The 26,314-nt window shown below is 43.2% G+C and overlaps 1 protein-coding gene across 1 annotated transcript; it reads left to right on the top strand.

Moving 5' to 3' along the window:
• Positions 1-23,741, top strand: enpp1 (ectonucleotide pyrophosphatase/phosphodiesterase 1). The gene is given in 26 exon segments (XM_071528760.1): positions 1-203; positions 4,543-4,612; positions 4,854-4,979; positions 6,782-6,907; positions 7,691-7,754; positions 9,154-9,251; positions 9,338-9,417; positions 10,248-10,367; positions 11,580-11,689; positions 11,808-11,873; positions 11,960-12,032; positions 12,475-12,583; positions 13,828-13,959; positions 14,074-14,105; positions 14,248-14,375; positions 15,211-15,280; positions 17,180-17,267; positions 17,692-17,876; positions 18,091-18,130; positions 18,316-18,476; positions 19,554-19,608; positions 19,611-19,688; positions 20,310-20,384; positions 21,864-21,996; positions 22,391-22,535; positions 22,719-23,741. Coding segments are annotated over 26 exon segments (2,640 nt in total). The 5' UTR covers positions 1-80; the 3' UTR covers positions 22,872-23,741.
• The last annotated feature ends 2,573 nt before the right edge of the window (positions 23,742-26,314 follow it).

The following is a 26,314-nucleotide window of genomic DNA, read 5'->3' as shown; positions in this document are numbered from 1 at the left end:
CATACTGCAGACAGTCACCGGGGAGAGTGCTGTGTGCCGCTCAGTCCACTGGCAAAAAAACACACTGGCAGTGGGTCAGCATGGAAATATCCAAAGGAGACGAGCGGTCGGCAGAGCAAGCTGCCTCTCTGTTTGGACTGGAGAGTCAGAGGAGAGAGCAGGGCGACAAGAGGAGATCCAGACACTGTAAAGTCATTATTGGGGTACGTACAGTAGCAGCGACCTGTCTGAACTATAGACCACCTAGCCTACTAACTGTTTCTCCCAACTGTCTAACTCCACGCCACAGGCTTGTTATTGTCTTCCACGGTAATATGAAACGCTATTAGTCGGATAATGTGTCATAAAGTTTGCTAACTGTTGGTTTAACTGGAACAGTCAACATGTCCAGTTTACTTTACAGGCTGAAGCCACCCCATAATATTCCTGTAGGGACTTACAGTGTTTCTGTGGTACTTATATAGTGAGTTTATAGTGACCTTATCATACTTTTCTCTCCTGTGGTATCACTGTAATATTCTTATAATAGGCTGTTATTGTAGGGATTTGTAGTTTTTTATCTATTTTTCGTAGGCTAAGGGAAAATTTACCAATTTTCATATTCCACCTTAACTTAAACTGTAGGTCAACTTTTCTACACAGTGTTCACAGTTAGTGTCATGAAACCACAGCTGTCACACAGGCTATAAATTGTCCATTTGACAGTGAACACACATTTTTAAATCCTGTGAAATAGGACACAAAAGTGTCAGTGCAGGTGGGGCTGGACTACAGTGTGATGCAGGACTGGACCTTTAAACCCGCCATGCCGATTCTAGGCAATAAGAAGACTTTTTCAACTGGAAGTCATGTGCTATCAGCAAGTCAAATATTCTGTGAGAGCAGGGTGTAACTGTTAACTATTTCTTAGATATCTAATTTATGTCACAATAAGTCAGCCAGTCATGAAAGCTTAGGGGGAAGGTGAGTCCTGCTTCCCCTGTCCATCTTATTAATATTATGGATCTTTATGGGGTGGTTATAGGAGAAAAGGGGAGGCAGGTAGAGGTAGGGATGTGTTGTTGGTGATGTGTATTTTTATTGTATTCAGCAGAATTTTAGCATTGTTTTTCTAACTTGGCACACTGCCAACGTTGGAGGTTCAATTCCCACTGTACACTTTTGATAGAAGTGTCCACAAAACAGTGTGTGTGATGACAACTTAACAAATTTAGCTTTAATAAATAACAGTTGTGTAGTTGAGGTTATACATAGGTAGTATCTCCTTTTCTGGGTATTTAAAATATTCCTACATATCAGACCTAATTATTAGGATTTGACCTATATGTGTTTTAAAGGCAGATACCGATACTGATATTTTTGGGACATGTTTTGGAAATTTGACCATTTTCATGCCAAAAAAGGACAAGGATTCCCCCAGAATTTTATTCTCAGTGGGCAGGAAAATCCTCTGAAACAGCAGATAGACTATGACACTAAAAATCTCCATTGAAACTAGTTCAATTCTTGTAGTGTTAGCAGGTCTATGCAGGGCGACCCACCACACCTATTCATATCTGACATTAAAAAAGGGCAATATTGGCCCGATATGTCAGTCTAACCCTACTAATTACCAGTGAAAAATATAGGGAGGTGGGAGCACACTGTACCCACCACCTCTCAGCAGTGTACCCACCCACCAATCCAACTATCACTGACATATATACTGCACAGATAGGAGAATCTAACCCTAACCCTAACCCACCTATCAACCTGATTACTACCATAGCCTAACCAAGACCACAGGAACCAGACTTCACCTCTGGCAGCCCCGTGTAAAGCCCTGCTGTCTGTTTGGCGCTGATTAGATATATATGAGGTGAGCTCAAAGTCTAGACAACAGAAAGGTCTGTACTGTCACGAATCAACCACCAGATTCTGGCGAACATCTGTCAGTAATTGTGCCATTGGTACATGTTGCAGCGCAGTGTTATTTGAGGTTTTGCAACAGGATGATTGCAACATCTTGTGACTAAAAAGCAAGGCTATTTTTTGAAGCCCCGCACCCTAAATGAGTCAGCTCTCTGTGCTAGTATCATCATTTTCCATAAGCAATTCATGGTATGTTTGAGTTTTATTTGGCAATGGTAACAGTCATGTGAAAACCTGTTTTCGCTGTCCAGTCTGTTTTGACTCCCAACACAGTTTTTATCACATCCTTGTTATGTAGACAATACAGACTACTGAACTTAGTAGTAGAATGTCTTCCAGTATCAGACGAGTAGACAACCAGACAGACTGTTTATTTTCTCAACCCACAAAGATGGAGTCCAAAAGGGTTTCCCAAGGAGCCCATCCAGGTCTCTCTCTCTCTCTCTCTCTCTCTCTCTCTCCCTCTCTCTCTGTTTCACTCTCTCTCGTGCTCCCTCAAACTCACCACACACCTATGGTTTGAGCAGAGGGGGGGGGGTAAGTGCACATACCCAGACACCGTGCACAGACCATATTTTCATACCTGTCTAGGAATTCCAAGTCTTGTGTATGTGAATCACACCAAATGGATTACTAGCACTAGACGACTTCCACAATCCCCTGTGTTTTCAGGGACTTTAGTATGAGGCTGTGAACTTTCTCATATGCCAAATTCCTTCAAGGGTGACTGCACACTACGACAGCTTCTTCAGCTGAAACTTGATCACATTGGTCATGCTATAGTGAAAGTTATCCGTATTGAGACTGAAAGTCTTATTTCTCTTAAAACAACTGAAAATATCTCCCAGCGGGGTGAGATAATAGTTTTTTTTTAAAGAAGTTTCTTGAATCAAGTGTCATTTTCTTGATACTAGTGCAGTGATCTGCCTTATTCTGCCTTAAGATAATTACACTCATTTATAGGAAATGACTGAAACAACTGAAGCTGCATTGGAAACGAGCAGAATTAAATCAGCCCATGGGCAGAATTTCTCTCTGAATGAGACTAGATAAGATAAGAAAAGATAAGATAAGATAAGATAGATAAGGTAATGCTCCCTGTGACTTGATAAGATACAATAAAATCAAATTTCTGACTGTTATTGGGTAGTTGAAGTAGCAAAAGGATACAGCAAAGAGAAAAAAAGAAGACTATAAATAAGAATATAGCAAATTAAACATAACACAGTTGACAGTTCCAATGTGTCAAGATCATATTCAGTGGAAAGTCATGAATGAAAAGTATGACAAAACAGTTACAACATTATAGGGGGGTTGAGATTGAGATTGAGGGTTGACATTTTTTGCAGTGTAATTATATTTTTGTAGACTCTCGAATCATCGCCCACTCTATTCTGCTCAGTTCTCCCATTGGTACTCAATGTAATTACATACTTTCTATTCAGTTACCACTTTTGCTCTAGTGTCTGCTAACCAGCCCCCCTGCCCTCTCACTCCCCCTCCTTTTCTACCAGACATCCCTGTTGCATCCTTTAAACTGAGGGTGGCATCACACTTGAACACAAGGTTTAATACACAACCATTAAGACAGCCCCGATAACTGCCGTGTGCCGTGTTTAGGCGTAAGACTGGTGAACATCCCTTTCTAATTTAGATCAAACCTCCGCGATCGACTACTTTGAACCTCCCCTCTAATTACAAAGCCCCCAGTGAGCAGCCCTCTCTGGGCAGAGGAAGAGCCGGCAGCTGGTGAAGACGCAGGCCCGCATGTCCTCCACACCAAAGACCTGCAGGAGATGTGGAGGGATTTTGACTTGTGTATGGAGGAATATGGAAATGATTAAAAGTCTTTTGGGCGGGGAACGTGAATAAATAAATAAGTCTCTAAGCCCCATGATAATAGCACTTTACCCCAATTGAATAAAGTTAAAGAAAGGAGAAGTCCCATGACCAGTTGAAAAACTAAAAAATGACAGCGTATCTACAGTAGAGTTACAGTACAGATTCGGTTGTGTTTAATTGTGGTTCTGCAAAATGACTGTTCCTGGCATCTCCTTTGTCAAGGAGATGCCGGAAATTTACATTTACCTTTTTTAGGCATGTGGTTGACACTCTTATCCAGTAGAATAAGCTTCACTTTCAAGTTTTGGCCAAGCTCAAACAGCTAGACCATCTTTTCACAATATTATGTCCCTTTCACAAGATTTCCATTTCACAAGATTTCCAACGGACAGTGAAAACACAACCCTTTTGTTCACGGCCTTCATGTTTCACATAAAGCGTGGTGGGAAGCTGGTAACAGCTAGCTGGCAAAAAAGGTCATCAGTAGTATTCACATGTTGTATCCTAACATGATCCTTTCACAGAAGTAACATTACAATGTACCAAGTTACTTTGCAAAGACACAAAATACGACCAGGTCATCCTCATGTCATTATTCAACAGAGGGCCTTTGTCTTCATGGCTCCTGGAGTTTCTTGCTACTTGTTGCTTTTACATTCTACTCACCAAAGGCAACTTTCCCAGTCATGTTTGATATTATTGCTGGCTACATGAGCTTTGTGAACAAATGGCTTTCTTCAGTAGTTTTCACAAGCATTCTGACATTTGTTTATCCTCTCTGGCCTGTAGGTGCTGTTGCTGTGCTTACTGGTTATCATCCTGGCCGTTGTGTTCTTTTTGAAGCGCTGTGATGTGAAAGGTTTGTTAACAACTCATCAACAGGCTACAGTGCCTATTTCTACTTTCTACTTTCTACTATTGGCTTGTGTGCAAAAGCATTACAACTTTTACTTCTTTTTTGTATTCTGACCAAATTTGTCTCCACTCTAACCCTAATCTTCCAATGTTTTCCATCAGAAACCACTCTCAACTTCCTTCATCTTAATGATCCAGCTACTGTCTAACCATTTTCTGTGTGTTGTGTGTGTGCATCACCACAGTGACCAGCTGCAGGAACAGGTGTGTCACCGGAGGGAGGGACAAGTCCGCGTCCTGCCAATGCGACCCGTCCTGCGAGGCCGAGGGATCCTGCTGTCTGGACTACGAGGAAGTTTGTCTCGAGCCCAGTAAGACTCTAATAAACTAACCCTCGCTGCCTCACACGCTCTAAGCTGGAGTATTTACAGCAGGCGGAGAGGGAGGAGGTTCAGGTTACCAGCCAGCCACTTAGAGAGAGACAAGACAGAGAGAGAGAGAGAGGTGAATGAAAGGTTGTACATGCGTTCATTTTGTCCATAGGGTACGGTTCTGCCAGACTGGTGCGATCCAGGATTTTCCCCCACTGTGCACAACACATCGTAAACACACTTTTAAGCCAGGGAGGAATGTTCACTCGGAGCTGGCGTGTTGATTCCAGGAAGGAAGGAGACCAGCTATGGATTCCATCTGGTTAGAGACGTGGGCAGCGGTGTCAGTGTCCTCTCTGTTTGGAAACCGCCGTGCCAAAATACCCCCTCTGCCATTTCAGGGGCAGCGTGGTCAATGTGGGCAGCTGTCCCCCGGCTTGGCGGGGCACGACTGTGGCGTTTCCCTTAAGCTTACATTTCCTACCCGGCTGTAACATGCCAGCCAAATGGAAGAGTGAATTTTGACTTTGAGTGGGTTTTGACTTTGATTTTAATTGCACTTTTGCTTATGCACTGCGAAAAACGTCCATCTTAACAAGTCATTTAGTCTCACCTTCAAATCTTATTTTTCTTAAACCAGGAGAAAAATTCTGCCAGTGAAGTGAGATAACTCCACTTGTTTCCAATGTAGTTTCACTTGTTTCAGGAATTTCTAGAAATGAATGTCAAGAAAATGACATGTGATTCTACAACATTCTTGAAACAAGTTGATTTGCATTGGAAACCAGTGAAATGATCTAACCCCATTGGCAGATTTTGTCACTTATTTTAAGAAAATTACAGTTTTAGGATTCAATAAAAACAACTTGTTAAGACGGATATGTTTTGCAGTGTGTGCATCTCTGTTGTTTTGGCTGAAACTTCTATGTCTGTCATGATGCTGCTTTCTTACCCAAGTCCCTCTTTGACAAACAGATTTAAAAACAAGGTGAAATAAAAATAACTACCTCCTCCACAGAGGCCTACAGTACGTACAGTATAAGGCAGATGTGACAGTGTGTTTTCCCGCGGATTACTGACCACAGCAACTTGTCTCCTGAGACAGAGCGTCCCCCTGTTCGCTCGTCCAGTTGACCGCCGGCCAAACCGCGCTCCTGGCCTAGAGAGGCGGTGAGGAGGGGCTTTCTCACCGACACGCTAAAGATTCCCTTCTGTCATGAGCCGAGTCCGTAGCAGACTTGAGAAACCGTAGGGAATGTATCGGGGTGGGAGAAGTGAATAGGAAACAGCTACTGTGTGAGTGTCCTTGAGCAAGGCACTTTACCCTCAGCGGAAAACAGTGGAAAACAGTAGAAGAGTCCCAGTGTGAGAGTGCGTCACTGAGTGTGTAGCAGCGTGTTGCAGGGAAAGAGCATGCTGAGCAAACACTACCAAGGTAAATAAAAGTAGGAAAAAGTGTGTCTACTACATTTCATCTAGTTGAAATTATATCTGTGCTGTTGCATTTGAAAGGCAATGCTAGACATGTTTATTACTTTAATATAGGTTTCTGCCAGCTATTACAGCAATGAAGAATAAATTAGGATTCATCTCAACTCTCTCTCACACACACACACACACACACACACACACACACTAGGTCAATCATCACACACACACACACACACACACACACACACACTAGGTCACTCATCACACACACTAGGTCACTCATCTCCTCCTGGTTATTCTATGACTCTCCTCCCCTCTTTTTTCCGCCCCATAAACTCCAGTTTCTCTCTCTCTCTCTGTCGTCCCACCAGGTCAGCGCTGGACTTGTTCCAAATTTCGCTGCGGTGAGGAGCGTTTGCCCAATAGCCTTTGCTCCTGCTCTGATGACTGTGTGAAAGCGGGGGACTGCTGTGATAACTACAGGAACATATGCAAAGGTGAGCAAGTTACCCCAGCTACCTGCATTTAAATCTCGTATTCAAGTAAAGTATGCCGAGACCAGTGGAGTTTCAAGATATGGCATCAAAACAAGAGAACATGAGGCTAACACAAGGGGAATTTTCTCTCCCCTCTTTGGCAGAAACACTGTGCCTTAGCCCCTTTTTGCCATAATAGTGAGTCACACCAGATGTATTCCATTCTCAGCTGAACACATGTGGTGAATGGAGCAAAGATCCTTTCTGAGAATGTGACGTTTGACTGTTCAATCACTTCTTCTGGGAATTCTTTGTTGTTTATCAAGGCATATCCCTCTGTACTTTTTACATAATGCGTGCATGTGATTGATTGCGTCTTTCCCTTTTCTAGCTCCAAAAAATGGTGGGATGAAAAACCTAACCTCTCGCCAAGCATAAGAAACTCTTTCACTGTCTTTGGTCATTTGCTCATGAATACGTGAATGAAAAAGTAGCTGTATACTTCTGCACTTCCGCCGCCTACTGGATGCCAGTCAACTGGCTCCATAGCAATCGCTCATAAATATCACTCATAATAACCCCATTTCCTTTGACATTACAGTACTGTAAAAGTTGCTTGGCTTGCTTTGGCCTACGCAGCTCTAACACACAACATCTGCCACTATAACTGTGATTCATTAGACAGTTTTATCAGTTTCATCCTATTGGTATTTTAGCCACTTTAGTTCTAAGAAACGTATAGGAAACATAAACCTGCAGATAATGAGAGACTTAAATATGTTTGTGTGTGTGTGTCTTTTGCAGTTGGAGGGAAGACCTGGCTGGACGAGGAGTGTGAGAAGATTGAACAGCCGCAATGTCCGCCTGGGTAATTACTGCACACATTTACCGCTATTGCATGTGAGAAATCTGTGGATTTGATATAAAAAAAAACAAATCTGGTTAGGATTACCTCAACTCCTCTCATCTTCACTAGTGCACAATAGTCTTTGATCTGACTACCGAGTCGGCTCAGAGAATAACGCTATTCAATTGTGTCACCCATACTTGTCCTGAATCAAGGCCATTGTTCGCTGTAGGCGGTTGTTAGTGGAAATTATACTGTAATCTGTGACTATAGAGAAAAGTGGAAAATGCTTTTCTGTCGTAAATGTGCTGTCTTCAGTCTGGCAGTTGCTCATATTGTGCGTGAGAACCATCAGAATAACCCAAACACATACAGTAACTCTTGTTTATATGACGGTGTTGGTGTAGCTCGCAGTGAACAAGTCACTGTCTCTATTGAAACTTAGCTAATGGCTCTGAGTATTAGGCACGTGTTGGAGCCCGTGGTGTGTGTGTGTGTGTGATCACATGTGTGTGTTCCTCCTTGGAAAGGGTAAGGGTGTAACCCCAGACTCATTAGACTATGGAAAAGAAAACTTTTGGGTTTTCTCTTGAAGCTATTTTTGGCTTCCAGCTCTTTACGAATATCTTTGAACAAATGAACGCTGTCTGTGTTTTTATTTCTACATTTGACGTCACCCATTCTCTTGCGCTTCTTTATGGCGTTTCCGTTGGCTGCGACTCCAATTAGAGGTTTTCAATTTATTTTATGCGCGGTTTGCCTTTTACACGCACATCAGAATCTCTCCTGGCACCCTCCCTTTTTCACACTTTGAGTTTTTATAATTACAATTTGTTTTACCTTACAAGCTCTTTAGTAGCAATCACAACTTAATGAGAAGTTATGAGAACTTCATAAGAATTTAACAGTGTTATATCTACGTATGTTTTTCATTTTCTGTAAAAGAAATGAAATGCAACCGCTATATTTTGACAACTGTATGACAAATCAGTGAAATAATAACTATAACCTTCAACTGTGGCAAGCCAAGGAAAGGGTGATTACGTAAATACGAAGTGATTCAGTGAGTATTCCTGATGAAAAGGGGAAGGGAAAATGCCTCTATTTGGGGAACAGAGCAATCTGTTCTGACCGCAAGTCTTTGATTCATCGTCAGCAGAGTCACATTTCTCTTCCTGTGTTCCTCTGTGAGTCTTGTGTGGGATTTGCCTCTCCTCAAAGGCCTGCTTTGTATTCTCCACACAGAACCACTGTACTACGCTGCTACTGTACCGCGCCAAAGATAGTCCCGTCTCCCGAGGATGAACTAGCTCCCGTTCCCCATTCATAAACGCACCTCAGTTTCCTCTTAAAGCATCGTTCTTCCTCTCTCTCTCTCTCTCTCTCTCTCTCTCCTCTTTCTCATCCTATCCCCGCCCAGGTTTTCCAAGCCTCCTCTCATCCTGGTGTCCATGGATGGGTTCAGGGCGGGGTATCTGGAAGCCTACGGCAGCCGCCTCCCAGTCCTCAAGAAGTTACGTAAGTGACCGACCAGCGGCATTGTTGTGACTTCGCAGCTTGTTTACCAGGCCTCCGGGTTCTGATTGGCCGCTGTTGCGTTTCAGGCAGCTGCGGCACGATGACGCCGTACATGAGGCCTTCTTACCCCACAAAGACCTTTCCCAATCACTACACCATCGTGACTGTAAGTGTGCCGTTCCTTCCATCCTCCAGTCAGTTCACAGAGGTGGAGAGTAACTAAGTACATTTACTCAAGAACTGTACTTGAGTATTTCCATTTTGTGAGACTTGATACTTTTCCTCCACTACATTTCAGAGGGAAATATCCACTACATTTATCTGATGGCTTTAGTTACTACTTACTAGTTATAAGGTTTTACATGCAAAACATACATTAAGCTCATAAAATATGATGCATTGTTAGACCTGCAACATTAAAATACTTCTTACAGATTAATGCATCAATAATTTAACCATAGATATAACATAATATATAATGTAATGTAATAGATAATGTTATATATCTATGATTTTTCTACTTACACTTTTACTTTTGATGGAGTGTTTTTCCATTATGGTATTGCTAGTTTTACTTACTTGACTTAGGTCAAAGGTTGATTTGGTGTATGCAACCGCTTAGATTGTTTGTCTGACGTTACATTGCTGCGTCTTATTTCTGCCTTCCTTTCCTCATGTGAACTGGGGATTTAAGTATTTTTCCATGGCATCTTATTAGAGTTGCTGTTACTTGATGATAACAGTGAGGCTGCTGTTGTGGCCTAATGGCTTGCATGTGCTCATGAAGAGGAACCGCAGCCCAAATGAGCGGCTTACAGGGTGGAACACACCTCTGCTGGTTGAAAAACAGACCCTGCAATTAGCTACAATGCTTCTCTTTCAAAATAAACAGGGATAAGCTATGGCTACCAGTAATATAACAGACTGAGAAAGAGAGGATAGAGATAATCATGGAGTTGTACGGTATGTTACATCTTGTGTGTGTGTCTCCTGCAGGGTCTCTATCCCGAGTCTCATGGAATCGTGGACAACAAGATGTACGACGTGACCCGGGACGCCAGCTTCAGCCTGAAAACTGCGGAGAAATTCAACGCAGCGTGGTACCAAGGAGAGCCTGTAAGTGAATCCCGATTTTGTTTGCAAGGGCGCAAACTTGCCGTCCGGTAAATATTAGTTTTGCACGTGATCTCTGCCCCAAGCTGTGTGGCCCGATGTTTAGAAAAACCTGACAACTTAAAGCTTTGGACCACGTCAGGGAAATTGTTGTGCGTGTTCAATCGTTTCCTCTGCCAGAAGTAAGCTGGAAAAGGCAAGGAAAGCGATGAGTAACGCTTCCTCTGCGTATCTGAAGTCGACAAGCCCTGAATCTGCGGAAAACACAAAGTGAAGGGGAAGCGCCCGTCACAGAACTCTGTCACATGTAAGATATATGAATGACAGGTGGAGAAGCTCGAATGATTGCGCTCTGATCATGTTATCCTGCATGCTGTAATTTGCTGTCTATGAACGGCGCGAGCCACTTGTTTTGTTGACAGCGCTCAGTTTCATCTCAGAGGATCGGAGCTCCCCCATAATGCGCCTCTTGATATAATTATGGATTGTGCTTGTGCAGAATGACAGCCTGTGAGGGCTGTGGGTTGTGCTTGTTTAGACGCTCTGTGGTTTTCATTTAAATGGGAGACCTCTTAAAACTCATTCTTCAGCCGTGTGACAGGCCGACCCCCCACCCCCCCCCCCGCCCCCCACCCCTTCAAAATACACCACGCATGTGACTTTCCAGGAGGGAAGGCGGCTGTGAATGAGAACTAGATGCACTGTGATCCCAGGAGAGGAATTCGCTCTGACATCAATACAACTAAGTGCGCTGCGCTCCTCCATCACATGCTCATAATCTTAGAAATAAACCTCATCTAGCTGCAAATCAGTCTAATAGTTATTGATCTTACTTAAAGATATGCGGTTCTATTTCCATCAGTCTTGACTTGGCTGTGAGCCTTTCACCCTAATGGATTACACACCGCTGCTGTGATATACTATGATGAATGAGGTAGCTATTACCTGTGTGCAGCCTAGTGTGTCTGATTTAACCAATAAAGCTCTTCTCTTCTCTTCTCTTCTCTTCTCTTCTCTTCTCTTCTCTTCTCTTCTCTTCTCTTCTCTTCTCTTCTCTTCTCTTCTCTCTCCTCTCCTCTCCTCTCCTCTCCTCTCCTCTCCTCTCCTCTCCTCTCCTCTTCCTCTCCTCTCCTCTCCTCTCCTCTTCCTCTTCCTCTCCTCTCCTCTCCCTCTCCTCTTCCTCTCCTCTCCTCTCCTCTCCTCTCCTCTCCTCAGGTCTGGCTCACCGCCATGCGTCACAACCTGACGACAGGAACCTTCTTCTGGCCTGGCTCGGATGTCGCCATCGGTGGCAAATTCCCAAATTTGTACAAGCAGTACGATAAGTAAGAGCGATGCTGTTACGTTGCATTCTTTTGTACCGGTGCCTTTGACTTCTATATTGCAAGAAATTGTATCGCATGATGATGTAGCGGTGTGTTGACTCATTCATTTGTCACACAGGAGCATTTCGTTTGAGAAGAGAGTTTTGACAGTGTTTGAATGGCTCAGTTTACCTCAGGGAGAAAGGTATCGCTTGCTCTTCATTATCATTACAGTGGTATTTCTGTGACTCACCACCAGGGACTTTTTACTTACTACTTTTGTGATTTTAGGCCTGACTTCTACACTTTGTACCTGGATGAACCTGACTCATCAGGCCATCGTTACGGGCCGACAAGCAGCCAGGTTAGCTATTTCATCTAACCATTGTACTAATCATTAAATAGAAGCTTGCAGCCAATTAACAGAACAACAAAGTAGGCAGAACGTGTAAAAAGCTGCCTGTAGAGCTGTGTGATATATTACAGTAACTATGACATTTCAGTGAAACATCTACGTTGTAAATAACTAACCAGTCTCTCAAAGACTGGAATAAACAAAACTTACATAGAATGACATTTATTATCATTATTATTATGTGAAATACACCACTGGTTCCACAGTTTTTAGTGCATTTTATACATTTAATATTTAAATATTCATTGAAACAAGTTGGTTTTTGAGTGATGAAGTGTGTGAGAAGCCTACAGGTTTTATAGACTATTTTCCAGCCACTGTACCGCTGTGCATGGGACACTTTACCCTTATTCTGTTCAATTATTTTGTTTAAGTGCTGATGTGCTTCCAGGTCATTGAGGCCTTGCTGAATGTGGACAAGATAATGGGCATGCTGATGGACGGCCTCAAACAGAGAAACCTGCACCGCTGTGTCAACATGATAGTCCTGTCTGACCATGGTGAGATAACTATTTAACTTCCACACAGTTCCCATCAAGGTTATAGGTGAGAGCGAGGAGAAGCCATGAATTCACAGCTTTTATTTGACAGAAAATAAACATAGAAGTCATTTAAAGAGACCAAAACAAAGGCAATCAAAAACAGAATCCCGTCTTTCGGTTTTCAAGTAGATTTAAATAGCATCAACAACAAATTCTTTAGACTGAACAATATGAGACAGACATGGTTACTTTTGGTTTATGATGAAGCAATGAGAGGAAGTGGTGTTCTTTCTCGTGCTTTCCTTCACTTTCATAAAAAGCACCAGTTCATATTGTCGTCATTTGCATACAAACAAACTCGGGCGCAACCTTCTTGAAACTCTGCGGCTTCACAGTGAGAAGTCACAGGATTGTTTTACAGTCTGTGTGGCACTGACGGGGGAGTTTAGAGGCTTAGTGTCAGCTTCTACTGTTTGGCTTGGTTGAGTCACTGCACCTGTTGCAGGGCGACTGCAAGCCAGAGGGAAAGCTGATGAAAAATGAGTCTGTTATCTGAGTGTAAACAGTGAGAAATAGCACTAAGCGTGAGCTGCCAGGAGGTTCTGTCAGGAGGAGTCACTCTGGACATCTGCGGACCATATGTCTAGTCTTGTAATTAGGTATGTTAAAGATCAATGCAGTGAAATTAATGTGGCTCAGGGCGATGCCCAACTATCCTTGTAATAAACTACGCATCACAGACAGGATTTTAATTTAAACTCACTGTACTTGTTATTACTCTATGGTGCAAGCCATCAAGGAAGACTCGCTAGTGTTCACATGTCACACCCTACACCCCATCATCAGCATCTGCTGTGACATTCAAGGCTGTGAAACAGAGGTGATGACAAAGTAACTCCTCGTAAAATCAGCCACATCTTACTATCAAGTGACTATAATGTGTCACTAAAAAGCCTAGTTTCAGGTGATGTAACAGTGTGAAAAGTAGTGTGCAGATATTATTCAGTGTCTGGGTTAGGGTTAGGCTAACGTCGGTGTTACAATAATCTCTAGAGATACGGCAAATAGGGAAGTGACACTTTGTTGAACATCTACTGTTTGTCACCTGATAGTTTAGTATCAACATTGGACTATGCAAATGAAGTGAAGCACAAACTTTCCCTTTTCCATGCTATTAGGGCCACATTTGTAGAATATACACAAATCCAAGTCAAACTTTCATTTTTCTTCCTCTTCTTAGTATTATTATTCTTATTTTACAGGCATGGATGACGCTTCCTGTTCAAAGGCAGCGTATGTGTCCTCCTACCAGGACAACACTGACGACTTCACTGTCATCCAAGGCCCCGCTGCTCGCATCAGACCCAAGCGCCTGCCAGAGGATTTCTTTTCCTGTGAGTTCCCGTCGATAACGCCCCACTTCCCTTCTTCCCAGCACCGTGACATCATTCAATGTCAGCGTGACTGCAGCGTAGACTAATGCGGCCGACCTTTGTTTCTTTTCCCAGTCGACTACGAGGGCCTGGTGAAGAACCTGTCGGTATGTGAAGTATTCCAAATGCTCTCCGGACTTTTGTGTGGACAAGAAGAATGAAAAATTATCTGCTTGCTTGGCTCCGTGTCAGACAGCCCATTCTCCCTCTGCGCTGTGTTGATTCTCCTTGTCTCTGTCTGTTCTGAAGTGCAGGATCCCTGACCAGCCAATGAGGCCTTACCTCAAAGAGAACCTCCCCAAACGCATGCACTTCGCCAACAACGTGCGCATCGAGAGGGGCCACCTCTACATGAAGCCCGCCTGGCAGGCAGCACTGTAAGTCACCGTCCAGTTCCCCGTCCATCACTGTGTTGGGTCATCAAACACCTCAGCAAAGGAAGAAAGAAGCTGAAGAAAGAATAACTGACACATAAGCAGTAGTGTAAGGCTTAATTGTATTAAAGGAGCAGTTCACCACAAACAATTCTGTCATTATCTACTCATCCCCATGTCAGTCAAAACTCTATTTGTACGGCCACCAAACACACGGCCAGTTAGCCCCCATGGTTCTAGCTCAGCTTTTTCCCAAACAATTTAAGGGGCCCTTTTGTGTAAAGTTCCAAAAAAGGGCATAAAATGTCCATCAAATGAAGAGTGAGAGTCCAAAAGGCCTTTTTTTTACCTCAGTATGTAACATCATCCTAGGTAGAGGAAATGGTAACTTACTCTTTATGTAGTATGGCAACCAAAACAAGGAAATGGGCTAATAATATTTCCAACACACCAGCCAATAGAAGTGTTTGTGAGCAGTCTGTGCTTTGGTTGCCATGCTACACAATAAGTAGTTATGGTTTCCTCTACCTCAAATGAGTAGGTAAATATAATTACATATATACATAATTAGGAAAATATAGGCCTTTTGTCTTATAGTGCAATCGTTTGTTTACAAGACACTTGGAGTGGAAGGTAAGTGGACGAAGGATGTTATTTTTCACAGTATATCCTGTGTACAGCTGTCACACTGGTAATCCTCTGAGTTGTGTGCTGTATACATGCAGCCTGACAGGGTGGCGACTCCCCCGCCTCCCTTTCTCTCACACTGCTTTCTCCCTTTGTGTGTCAGTATATACAGTTCAGACCCCTGACAGTGTTTATTCTCTCTCTTCCCCAGTCAGCCCAAGGAAGTCAAGTACTGCTCTGGAGGATTCCACGGCTCTGATAACCTCTTCAAAAACATGCAGGTCAGAGGGGGGGAGGACGCGGCTATACGTCAGCCACAACCACAATCGCAGTTTATCAGCTCATAATATCCTGTTTTGATGAAAGTCTGGAAAATGAAAAGCTTCCTTGACATATTTATAAAAAGATTTCTACAGTCTACCCACAGTTGAATCTATAAAGGATGCACTAATAGTCATCATTGGATGATGATCAGAGTTTGTAAAAGCTTTGAGTATCAGAGGCTGCAAGGTGCAGAATAGATATGGACAGAAATTGCACAATTTGTACGGCGAGCTAAACCGAGGACTTTGCACAACCTCTGGCCACAGTTTGCTCTCACAGCTAAGAACAGACCATAGGAAAAGCCATCACACATACTCTATGAAAATAAACCGGCTATGTTTAGATAGAAAAGAAAGCTCCAATCAGCAGGCTTACCAGAGGCTGAATGGCATAAGTATAAAAGCATGAGAAGGCCTTTGCTGGAGCCGCTGTGGCTTCATGGAGAGCTCAAACAGTTGCACAACAATTAAAGGGATAGTTCTCCCAAATTTCACAATGGTACATCCTAATCCAAAAAAGCCTCCTCGGAATAGAAACAGGCATTCATCCTTTCCATCAGTTGCAGCTGTGGCTGAACGCCGGAGGAACATACTGCTTTGTTTTTTTTTAATGTAGCGAGGGTTTGCTGAGCACATGTGCTCCTTTTTAGCACCGCTGTGCTTCACATTCACACGGCTACACTTCACTTCTGGGAGCTGACAGCTACGACCACAATCCTCCACGATGTGGCTCTGCTGGAGCAGCCGAGGGTTAAGTGATTTGCTCAAGGGCAACTCGACTAGCTGTTGAGGGAAGGGAGACCATTGCTCATTCACTTTCCCCATACAGATTGTCCTAGCCAGTCAAACCGGTGACTCAACACATCATAAGTTTGATTCTCTGAGTACTGTTACTTCTGCTTGAAACTACTTAAGTTTCAGTGATTAGCCCACTAAAAATACGCAGTAACTTAGTTATTTTTGAGCAAAAATCATTAAGATCTTATGCATTTTTGATTGTTGGTCAGTCAAATCTAGGTAAGCTCTTTCTCTATATAGTCCTTTGAGACATGCTTGTCATGAAGGGATATAGAAATAAATTAACTTGAACTTGGAAAAAGCACTACTCAAGTAAAAGTAGGAGTAAATAATACGGACCAAAAAGCTCTCTCAAAATGTTGTGTTACTCTAAAAACTAGTCAAGTATAGTAATTAGACCAGTTGTCAGTAGTTACTTTCCATCTACGCCTGTTCAGCTTTGGGTTGGGTTTGTTTCTTTTGGAAACATGTTTACAAGATTTCTGTCTGCCACCTTGGTGTTAGTCTTTATGATGCGTCTGTATGTGTAAGGACATGGTTTGCACTGGAGTTTGACTTGGTATAATTAGCTAACAAGGTTACTCACTTCCCTAAAAAACAACCAGGTGTGTGAGCTAGGAAATTCTGCACTACAAATAGCTTTAAGTCTGTCGACGCAGAGCAGACAAAAACAGTTAAGTGTGCCTGAAATAGACAGAGTTACATCACCTACAAATATTTCCACATCCACCCACTGTCATTTTCTGCTAGAATTAGATTCCCGAACTTACCTTTTAGAGGTTATGTAAGTTAATTTATAAAAAACAAAACACAATTTGGCTTTTAGTTTTAGCTCATTTTCAAATATTTACACATGGCCTATTCATGGTATTAAGTGTTTGACATCCAGGTATTGATGGTAAAAGTTTAAATGCAGTTGTTCTAATAGATGGAACAATACTGTTTGGATAGTTCCCTGCACTGCACTGTTTTAGTGTGTGTCTCATTTGTATTTAGAAATGTCTCCAAATGAATTATGTTTAATTATGTTTAACTTTTTTTTTTATCAACTTTTTCCAGACTATATTCATTGGCTATGGCCCAGGGCTCCAGCAGAACACAGTTGTCCCTCCTTTTGAGAACATTGAAGTTTACAACCTTATGTGTGGTAAGTCGGTTTGTCATTACGTACTCAGGGCATTGTACTGTGTCCAAACTGTAGTTGTAGCTGTAATTTGATTTATTAGGTTTATAGATCTGTTTGTCCCAGTAAACATTTTGACGTAGAACAGATGCCCTTTAATTGTTGTGCAACTGTCAACACTGAAATCCCATGTAAATACAGCAAGATGATGTCCATAGTCGTCTATAGCTTCTGCCTGTATCGTTTGCCTTATCTGGACTTTGCCGTGACATAATATTGAATTTCATAGACATAAAATTGAATTGAATTTTGTGCTGCTTGAACTCGGCCATCTGGTTATTAAAATGTCAAAATGCCACTACTGCCTGCATGATGAGGGAAGTGAATCTCTCTCTCTCTCTCTCTCTCTCTCTCTCTCTCTCTCTCTCTCTCTCCCTCTCTCTCTCAGATCTGCTCGGAATCCCCCCTGCTCCGAACAACGGGACCCACGGCAGTCTGAACCACCTCCTGAAGCGGCCCGTCCACATGCCGGTTCACCCAGCGCAGCTCTCCCATGACGTCCCGTGTGACGCCAGCGACCCCGTCCCCGCTGACGACCTGAGCTGCTCCTGCAGCTCCCGCACCAAGGCAGCGGTACGGCCTGAAATGTTAATGAGCTTATGCGGGGATGAGGTGGGGTGGAAAGAGTACCGAGATATCCCACTCAAGTAGTTGTACTATTTTACTTAAAGGTGCATTAAGTCATCTGTAGCTTCTACTGACCTCTACTGGCAACCAGCAGGAATGACAACAACATCAACAGGTTTCTGGTGCAGTAGACTAATATCAAGTATGAATTTCTTCTCAGGAGAAAACCATGAACAGACAACTTATCCAAACGAATTCTAGTGAGTATCATTTTATTTTGCTTTGCACTTGTAATGGTTTTCAGGGAAGGTAAGTATCTAGGTATCTTTTCTTGCTGTTTCATCTATTGCATCAAGGACCGTTTTGGGGTTTTGTGCACACACTGCCTCCTTGCTGCTTCCTGGGAAAGTTTCCATTTTCTATTCACTGATGGCTTCCCTTCTAGGTTCCAAAGCCAGCCTGCGCCGCCTCCACCTTCCCTACGGAGTCCCTCGAGTTCTCCAAGAAAACGCTGACTACTGCGTGCTGCACCACTCCGATTACCTCAACGGATACAGCAAAGATGTTCTCATGCCTTTATGGGTGGCTTACACCATTCAGCCTCTGGTGAGTCTGGCTGCTCGGAGCGTTCTTTCATCTCTAAACATAGCCCGTTCAGCTGAGTTGTCTTGGCTGTGTTTCGGCTGCGGTTCGGGTCTGGCCGGAACATGAAAGAGGCCGTTTAGCATCTGAACCGCCGTGCCGAGCGGCTCGCCGGCCGCTCTTCTTCTCTGCTCGTGTTGGCTTCAGCAGCTCTTGTCTTCCACTCATTACGCGGCTGAGCTTCGGTGTAAATCATGAGCCATGACAGCGCGATAGAGGGATGCGTTCCCAGGATAGTTTATGGTGTTGTAATGTACAGCGCTTCATATTGCTCCCGGTCTTAGCCATATCCAGTGGAGGTTTCCCTGTGGAGTGTGTAGATTTGTTTTCATCCAAAGTTTCATCCAAGTACAGCACAAGCTGAATACGTTTCTTACCACAGGGTAAGATTGGTTGTGCAGCTGCATTTTTCAAAAACATCCATTTTATAGCATAACATATGCTCAATCCACTGTTCACCCACTGAAAATATGATTTTCACAGCTTGTCGAAGTTGTACCAACTCTTTCATTTGCATTTGCTAGCTGGCCAGAAACCAAGGTAGACTCCAGCTTGCTTGCCTACTAGGTATCGACTAATTAATGACAAGTGTGAGGACATGCTGCTGATGAGCCCTCACAACAAGTTTGTACTCGCAAATGTTGCATCTTACATCTTACTCACGCATTCTTGTGCACATGCTGGAAAAACATCCAATACATAATGTAGCTTTTGATGCTCTATTTTTCTGCCTATAATCAGTCGCAGCAAATTCAAACTTACTTACTTAACTTTCCATGACTTAGGCATTTTATTTCATGACTGAGGAGGGAGATTAGATTATTATTTCTAGAGTACACTGTAAGTAAAAAAAACTGTACTATGCCCTTGCTGACCCAAATACACAGACAAAGCGAATTCGAGCCAAGTGATCTTACACAACACTCAAAAGTACTGGCCTGGAGTTCCAGTCCTGTCCACCGCTGACTGGCCCTCTTTGTGTTGCTCTCTCTCTCTCTCTCTCTCTCTCTCTCTCTCTCTCTCTCTCTCTCCCCCTCTCAGACCAGTGTGCAGCCCCTGAGCCCGGAGCTGGAGGCGTGCGTTCGCGCGGACGTGCGCGTCCGGCGCCCGCCAGCCAGATGTGCATGCGATACCGAGACGACCCCGCTCTGTCCTACGGCCTGCTGCATCCCCCCAGTGAGTGCACGGGGAGGTTACTGCCCCTCCGATCCCAGCCGGGTGTTGAATTAGAGTTGACGTGTTGCAAAGCTGCACTAGGCCACATTGTTATGTAAAAAAAAATACTCCCGTCTTTTCGGGCTAAAGCACAAAAGAGAGGAGCGTCCCATCGGACCTAATTGAGATGCTGTAGATTCGGCCTTTGTGTGCGGACACTTCTCTGCACACAGGGAGTGATGAATCAAAACTTAAGAGTGAAATACAAACTGTCTCCTAAACAGCTGTCTAGAGAAAGCTGGGCTCACAAATATTACATCTTTTGCCTCTCTCAATTCTTTGGTATCTTTGGTATAAAGCATTACAGAGCGGCCGGATTGGTAAACATGAGCGTGTGCTGTGTGCAGTTTACTGACCGTCACCTCACAGGATTTCATGGTATTTCATGGTGTTCAAACAGTCTTCAGTTACATCTTGCTGCCATTTGGAGCCACCAACATGCGAAGTTCAGCTTCAGCTATTGCAGCTTGAAGCCAAGTTCTTAATTTATACAATACAGATGTCCAGACCTGCAGTATGTGTTTTAAACCATACACATGTGGCTGATAATCTTTTCCCCCATTCCTTGGTTTGTCTCTGTAGATCTGAGAGCCAGCGGACCAGAGACAGACTCTCTCATCACAAGCAACATGGCGCCAATGTTCCCTGCATTTAAAGGTGAGCCACTCCTGCAGATTTCTTTTTTTATCGCTTACTAGATTTGAAGTGGCATTCCAAGCTGAAAGATTGATGGATGAGTTTTGAATTGTGTTCCAGAATTTCCAGAATGATTTTCAAGTTGTTGAAAGTGAATATTCAAAGTTTTCTGTGTAGCTTTTGGACTTAATGAGAGCTGAAAGATTCAATGAGGATTTACTCTCAGAATTGGATCATGACTAGCCATCATGTCATCCTGTTTCGTTAAAATCTCCATGGAGACGCAGTTTTCCGAGAAGCCTTGATAATGAGTCATTTTTTATTGCTGAACATTGTAATTCTTCTAAACTGAATTTCCAAAATGGGCTAGACTCTACCCCAGTTGGTTCTGACATAAACACATAAGTAGAGTCCAAAGATATAGCCGCTGTGATTACATGGGACTACTGTACTTTTATTGACCTAACCTCTCTGTGAAACACAATTAAAGGCTTAGTCACAGGGACTTCTCCCGCCATCCCAGACAGTATTCTCCACAATAAGAGTCACTCTTAATGTAGATTGTAATCAAATGGGTGATTCAGCAGACTGTAATGTAGCTGTAGGCAACACATTAGTCTGTTTCATACATAGCCTACAAATGATCTCAACATTGAAATTGTTTTTTGTGGTGGAAATGATCTGTGTAATTGTAATTTCCCTCTTTTGATCAGTTTAATTGGAAGAAAGGAATGTTGGTTTATTCCCGTAAATTGGAGTTATCTTCATTGAGATCATCTTTATAGTCAAGCCTTTTTTAGCCCATAAAACAATGTGTTTTTTCTTATGATTATGTGGTTTTATTGCTTAATGCTGGTGTAGATTGGAGACCCAGTGAGGATAGATCTTTACCTGCGTTCAAATACTATGCAGCTGAGTGTATTAAAAAAAATCGATTGTGTCATATGTGAAAGTGTCTGTGTGGTGAAGATGACAGGATTATTTTCTACATGTGGTTTTCACTGCTGCAAAGATGAGTGATGACTGCTTTTGTTTAAACTTGTCGATTCTGTTGGCTGATGAATTTATCACGAAGTCGACGTCTTTCATGTTCTTAGTCATCTGGTTGGATTCCCACTGGGGCCTTAAGGTGCTTTAGATAGAATCACCCTCCAAATAGCTTGTGTAAGAGCAGCAGGCTGTGGTTGAAAGCATAAATATGAATCAGCTTACAGATGCTGCCCTCTGCTGGCACATCATTGTATTGAGCACTGTGTATTTGAGTTGGCAAGTGATTCTTTCTTAGGGAAGAGGGAATGTGCAGAAACTCATGAAATGAAGGGAAGTGGAAACCTTTGAACTTATGAATTACAAGATTTCTTAAAAACAGATTGTCTTGTGTGAGTTTTAAATTGGACTGATGTGGCTTCTTTGTACAGCAAACAGACCACATTTATCATTTGGTGTGGTATGTTGTTGTAGTACTAAAAGTCGCTTATGTGTATTATTCCCTAACTGCAGATGTTTGGACCTATTTCCATGATTTCCTGGTTCCAAAATACTCACAACAACTGAATGGAGTCAACATCATGAGTGGGCCCATATTTGACAAAGACTATAACGGAAAGTTTGACGCGCCCAAAGCAACCGCAGCGTAAGTACGCAGTTCACACTAGATGTTCCTAATAGTAAATTCCTATTGCCCAGTCAAGATGACACATCATAGCTGTGACCTGGAGTAACCTGAGGGGGGTGTCACACACTCACTCCACCAGCAGTACTACATGGGTTCAGTGAACTGGCTTAAAGGCACTAAAGCAGTAGTTGCTGAAAGATGGGACAGTGTTAATCATTCACTTCCACTCATTCAGATCCATAACCTTTTTTAAGCCTGCAATACCTGTGCATAACCAGCATGTAATGTGCATACCTCAAATATAATAGAACTACGACACATCAAGTTGAGCTTTTATAAATAACTTTATCGTGATTTTCTGCACACAGATCAAATATGAATCTTAAGACCTGTGATCTCCTTTTTTCTTCAGGAACGAGGCTCCCATCCCGACACATTTCTTCCTGATCCTGACCAGCTGCGGGAACGCGACCTCCAGCCCCAGCAGCTGCGAGGGCGCGCTGCAGGCCCGGACCTTCATCCTGCCCCACCGACCTGACCACACAGAGAGCTGCGCCGTGAGTAGTCTTATTCTTCTTCTCCTCCTAATCGTTTCCGCACGTCGGTCCACCTGCGACACCTCTGCGGAAAACCTGCCGGCAGATCCTCCAACGGAAAAAAACCCACATTTTAACACATTTTTCTTGGCGTCTCTTTTCTCTCCTCCCCCTCTTTATGTTTCTCTTCCCTCTCCTCCGCAGGATGGATCAGACTTTGCGTGGGTGGAGGACTGGCTCCAGCTCCACATCGCCCGGGTCAGAGACGTGGAGCTCCTGACTGGACTCAGCTTCTACCATGACAGGATATCGGTGCAGGAGACACTACAGCTCAAGACACTGCTACAGACTGTTTAAAATCAGAGACGGTGGACGTTCAAACGCAGCTTTAATTTCTAAAAGAAGCCTTATTGGTCGGCACAACAGGCCTTTGTCCATGTGGACACACTGAAACCCTGCAGCCAGTGGGTCTAACAGGCGCCTCATTTATAAAAGCTTCTGTTGTGCTTCCATGGCAAAAGATTATCTTGATCCCAACATCGTCAGTTTTCTGTGACATATCTGATCTCCAAAAACCAATTATATAAGCATCTAATGTGTAAATGACATAGATCTAATCTTTATTGAATATTCTGAGATGATTGTACAGCAGGATGTAGGATAAAGTCAGAGAATATTTTTTATAAATGAGGCTCCAGAGTTCTGTACCAAAGACGCCACCATTTGCTGACTGGCTCCACTTTAAACCAAAGCTCCGCTTCAGATGAGAAAGCAGAGGCAGGAACAAAATAAAAGCGAAAAAAAAAGAGAAGCATTTATTGATGTAAGAAGAATCTATTTATACTATGACTCAAATGATTTTAATGGCCGGGGCATTTCGGGAAACCCCCGGCAATCTGGAAGCGTTTGTTTCTGCTCTTTGCTGTGAGGGATTCCTGCCGCAGGTCTGGATCCAGATGTTAGTGATCTGGAGCGCTGGCTGCAGCAGGCAGGGTGGAAACCCAAGATAGAAATTTTAGTCAAAGAAAAAATGAGTTTTGGTCTGCAAACAGCAAGTAACAAGAAACTGTTTTCCATGCAATCAAGGGTTATCATCATGCCAAATGTTATTTTTGAGTTTTGTTCATACAGCACCAATGTGGTTTTTTAGAATTTTGTACATTTTTTAATGTTCTGTTTGTGTACATACATGTATGGAAAACCAGGTCAATTAAAATCTTGACAGAATTATTGGATTGTTCATATATGCGTGTGTGTGTGTGTGTGTGTGTGTGTGTGTGTGTGTGTACTAGTTGAAATTCCTTTTGGGAGCAACACAGTCACCAGCGACTTTCACTCTTCAGTCTTTAATCTTTCCTCTGGAAGTCCAGGATGGCAACAGTTGTGGGAAAACATAACAGTTGAGCACATCAAACCATTTCCATGAAGTGTTACAGCATTTTCAAAATTGTCAGCTGCCGTGGCAAAACACAATTTCACATAAAGCCTCTTTTACACCGACCTTGTGACTTGTTCCCTTTGTTCCTCACCTCTTTCACAAAGGTCTGATCACAACAACACTTTACCGCACACAGCATTATGCCTTCACTTTTGCAAAAGAAAGTCTTTCAGGTGAGAGACAGCGTGAGTCTCAAGCAGCGGCTGCTCTCTTGGCCTTCTCCGGATTGCAACATCGCCTGTGACGGCAGGAAGTAAACACAAAGTTCTGTATCTATAACAATCTGCCACTTCCTCAGGCTGACCACTCTGGCAGCGCAGAGAGGCGACCCTGCAGGTAAGAGCTCACACTCGAGGTTTCTGCTCTGCACACTGCACTCCTAAACACTCTAACCTAGTTCTCATGACTGTCTGAGCCTGCGTTGATTTGAAGGCTTTTTATCATCAGTTCTCTCTCCAGTTGCTCCAATGTTAAAAAAAATTGATGCTTCAGTTGAGGTTCTGCGACAAAGGAGTGTGATGAGTAGATGTGTTGTAATCCACAGTCGATGTATGGGCAAGGGGAGAGTCCAAAATGACTGTTGCTATTCAGAGTAAACTATTTGTGATTTCGCTATATAAAGGTGAGGTTTCCTATTGAGGGTCGTGACGTACTGCATTCTTGTGTCACACTCTAAACATAGCAGTCTGTGTCATTTCAAAGAGCAAATATTGATTAATCTGTAGACTTCAAGTGAGCCTGAACAATGGAAGTCTTGGAACACTACAGGTTTGTGGGGGTTTTTTTTGTCTTGTGGCTTATCACTGATGCTTGATTCAATTTTATGTGTAACGCACACCGGGGTCCTTACGGTTGTTTTCACTTAGCTGCTGCGTGAATGTTATCTTTGCAGAGGTATGTGCAAATACAGAGCTCTCACACAGCGCTGCAGTGTGAGGAGGAGCATCTCTCAGCTGACCAAATATAGTGCAACCACTTGTCATGAGTGAAAACCTTGTGTGGAGGAAAATTGAACATACATGTACTAACAGCTGAACTAGGGTCCCCCTCTGGGAATGTAGTGTTTCATGATGAACGGTCACCTCACTGTAACCCTTGTGCCATAACTTACTGTGCCAGAGGTCTTGTTATCAGAGTGGCTCCTGGATGTCTTTGAGATGTCTGTGGAAGCGCTAACTTATCTGTTCTAGTGTCAGCACATCCTGTACGTCCTTGGAAGACACATAAAGGACTGGTCTTTCTAGATGCACACAGGCATCTCTTCCTCTCATGAGACTCCTTTTAACAAATATATAATAGTAATAGTAAGACGAACCTCTGACTCCAGAACGTTTTCCTCAACACCTTGTAACTCCAATTTTTGTGTTTTTCTTCTATTTTACACAGTTATTAGTGTATTAGATTAATTCTAACACCCTTGATCCCATGAAAACTATTTGAAAACGAATTGGATAATTTCAAAAATACATGGATGTCAGTATCATACAAGTAGCTATTTCCCCTTTTAATTCCTTAAAATTATTTTGGGAGATACAGCAGTATTTGCAATGCATGAGCCTTTCAGTCAGTCAGGCTTTGGGGTCAGGAGGTCACTTTAAAAAAAAGGCCCACAGTTCCTCTGTCACAGCCTGCGGTGTGTGTGTGCGTGACCAGGGCCAGCGAGCCTCGTCACTGGGTTTTTATTTGGAATTTGCTTGCGGTGAGCTGTGTGTGGCTTCTCTTGACACACTGCCATGAGCTGACATGAGCTATGCAGGGGCTGCTCGCTGTAACTGACACACACACACACACACACACACACACACACACACACACACACACATACACACACACACACACACTACACAGGTCTTCCAGGAAGCACAACTCTGCTCTCTGGGTGGGAAATGTGTCAGAGAGCCCTGTGAGCCTCGGTCGTGCTTTCTCACGGCAGTCAGCCTCAGTATTTGGCTCCCCACATAAGCCAGTCAGGTATTCTATACTGTTACTGGTGTGGTGGGCCGACCCCCGAGCTTCCCACCCCCTCTTCTCGGATATTAGCTCACAGGCGTTACGAAACCACGGACCATTTGAATCATTATGGCCCTCTGTGTAAGAGGCAGGTATGAAATGAGTATATTTGGGTTAACATGGTAATCATCCCTGCCCAGTACTGACTAATAATGAGTAAAAGCCTCCTATCAGTCTGATGTAGAGTTAAGGCTGCTGAACACTTCATCATAACACATGAAAATTGCATTGGAACAACCACACATCCTCCATAGAGAGAAGAGATGCTCCATGCCTTGACATGTAAGTGGACCAAAACCTCTCATTCTGCTATTTTCAGTGGGTTTAGTTTCCATCTGGCGTCACTGAATCT

This window comes from Centroberyx affinis, unplaced genomic scaffold, assembly GCF_046629955.1.
Source record: "Centroberyx affinis isolate AG114_WGS23_722 - 3 ecotype Tasmania unplaced genomic scaffold, CSIRO-AGI_Caff_v1 ptg001724l_1, whole genome shotgun sequence".
NCBI classification, from domain to species: Eukaryota; Metazoa; Chordata; class Actinopteri; order Beryciformes; family Berycidae; genus Centroberyx; species Centroberyx affinis.
Note: the sequence above shows the minus strand (reverse complement) of the source record. Positions and strands in the feature narration are given on the sequence as shown.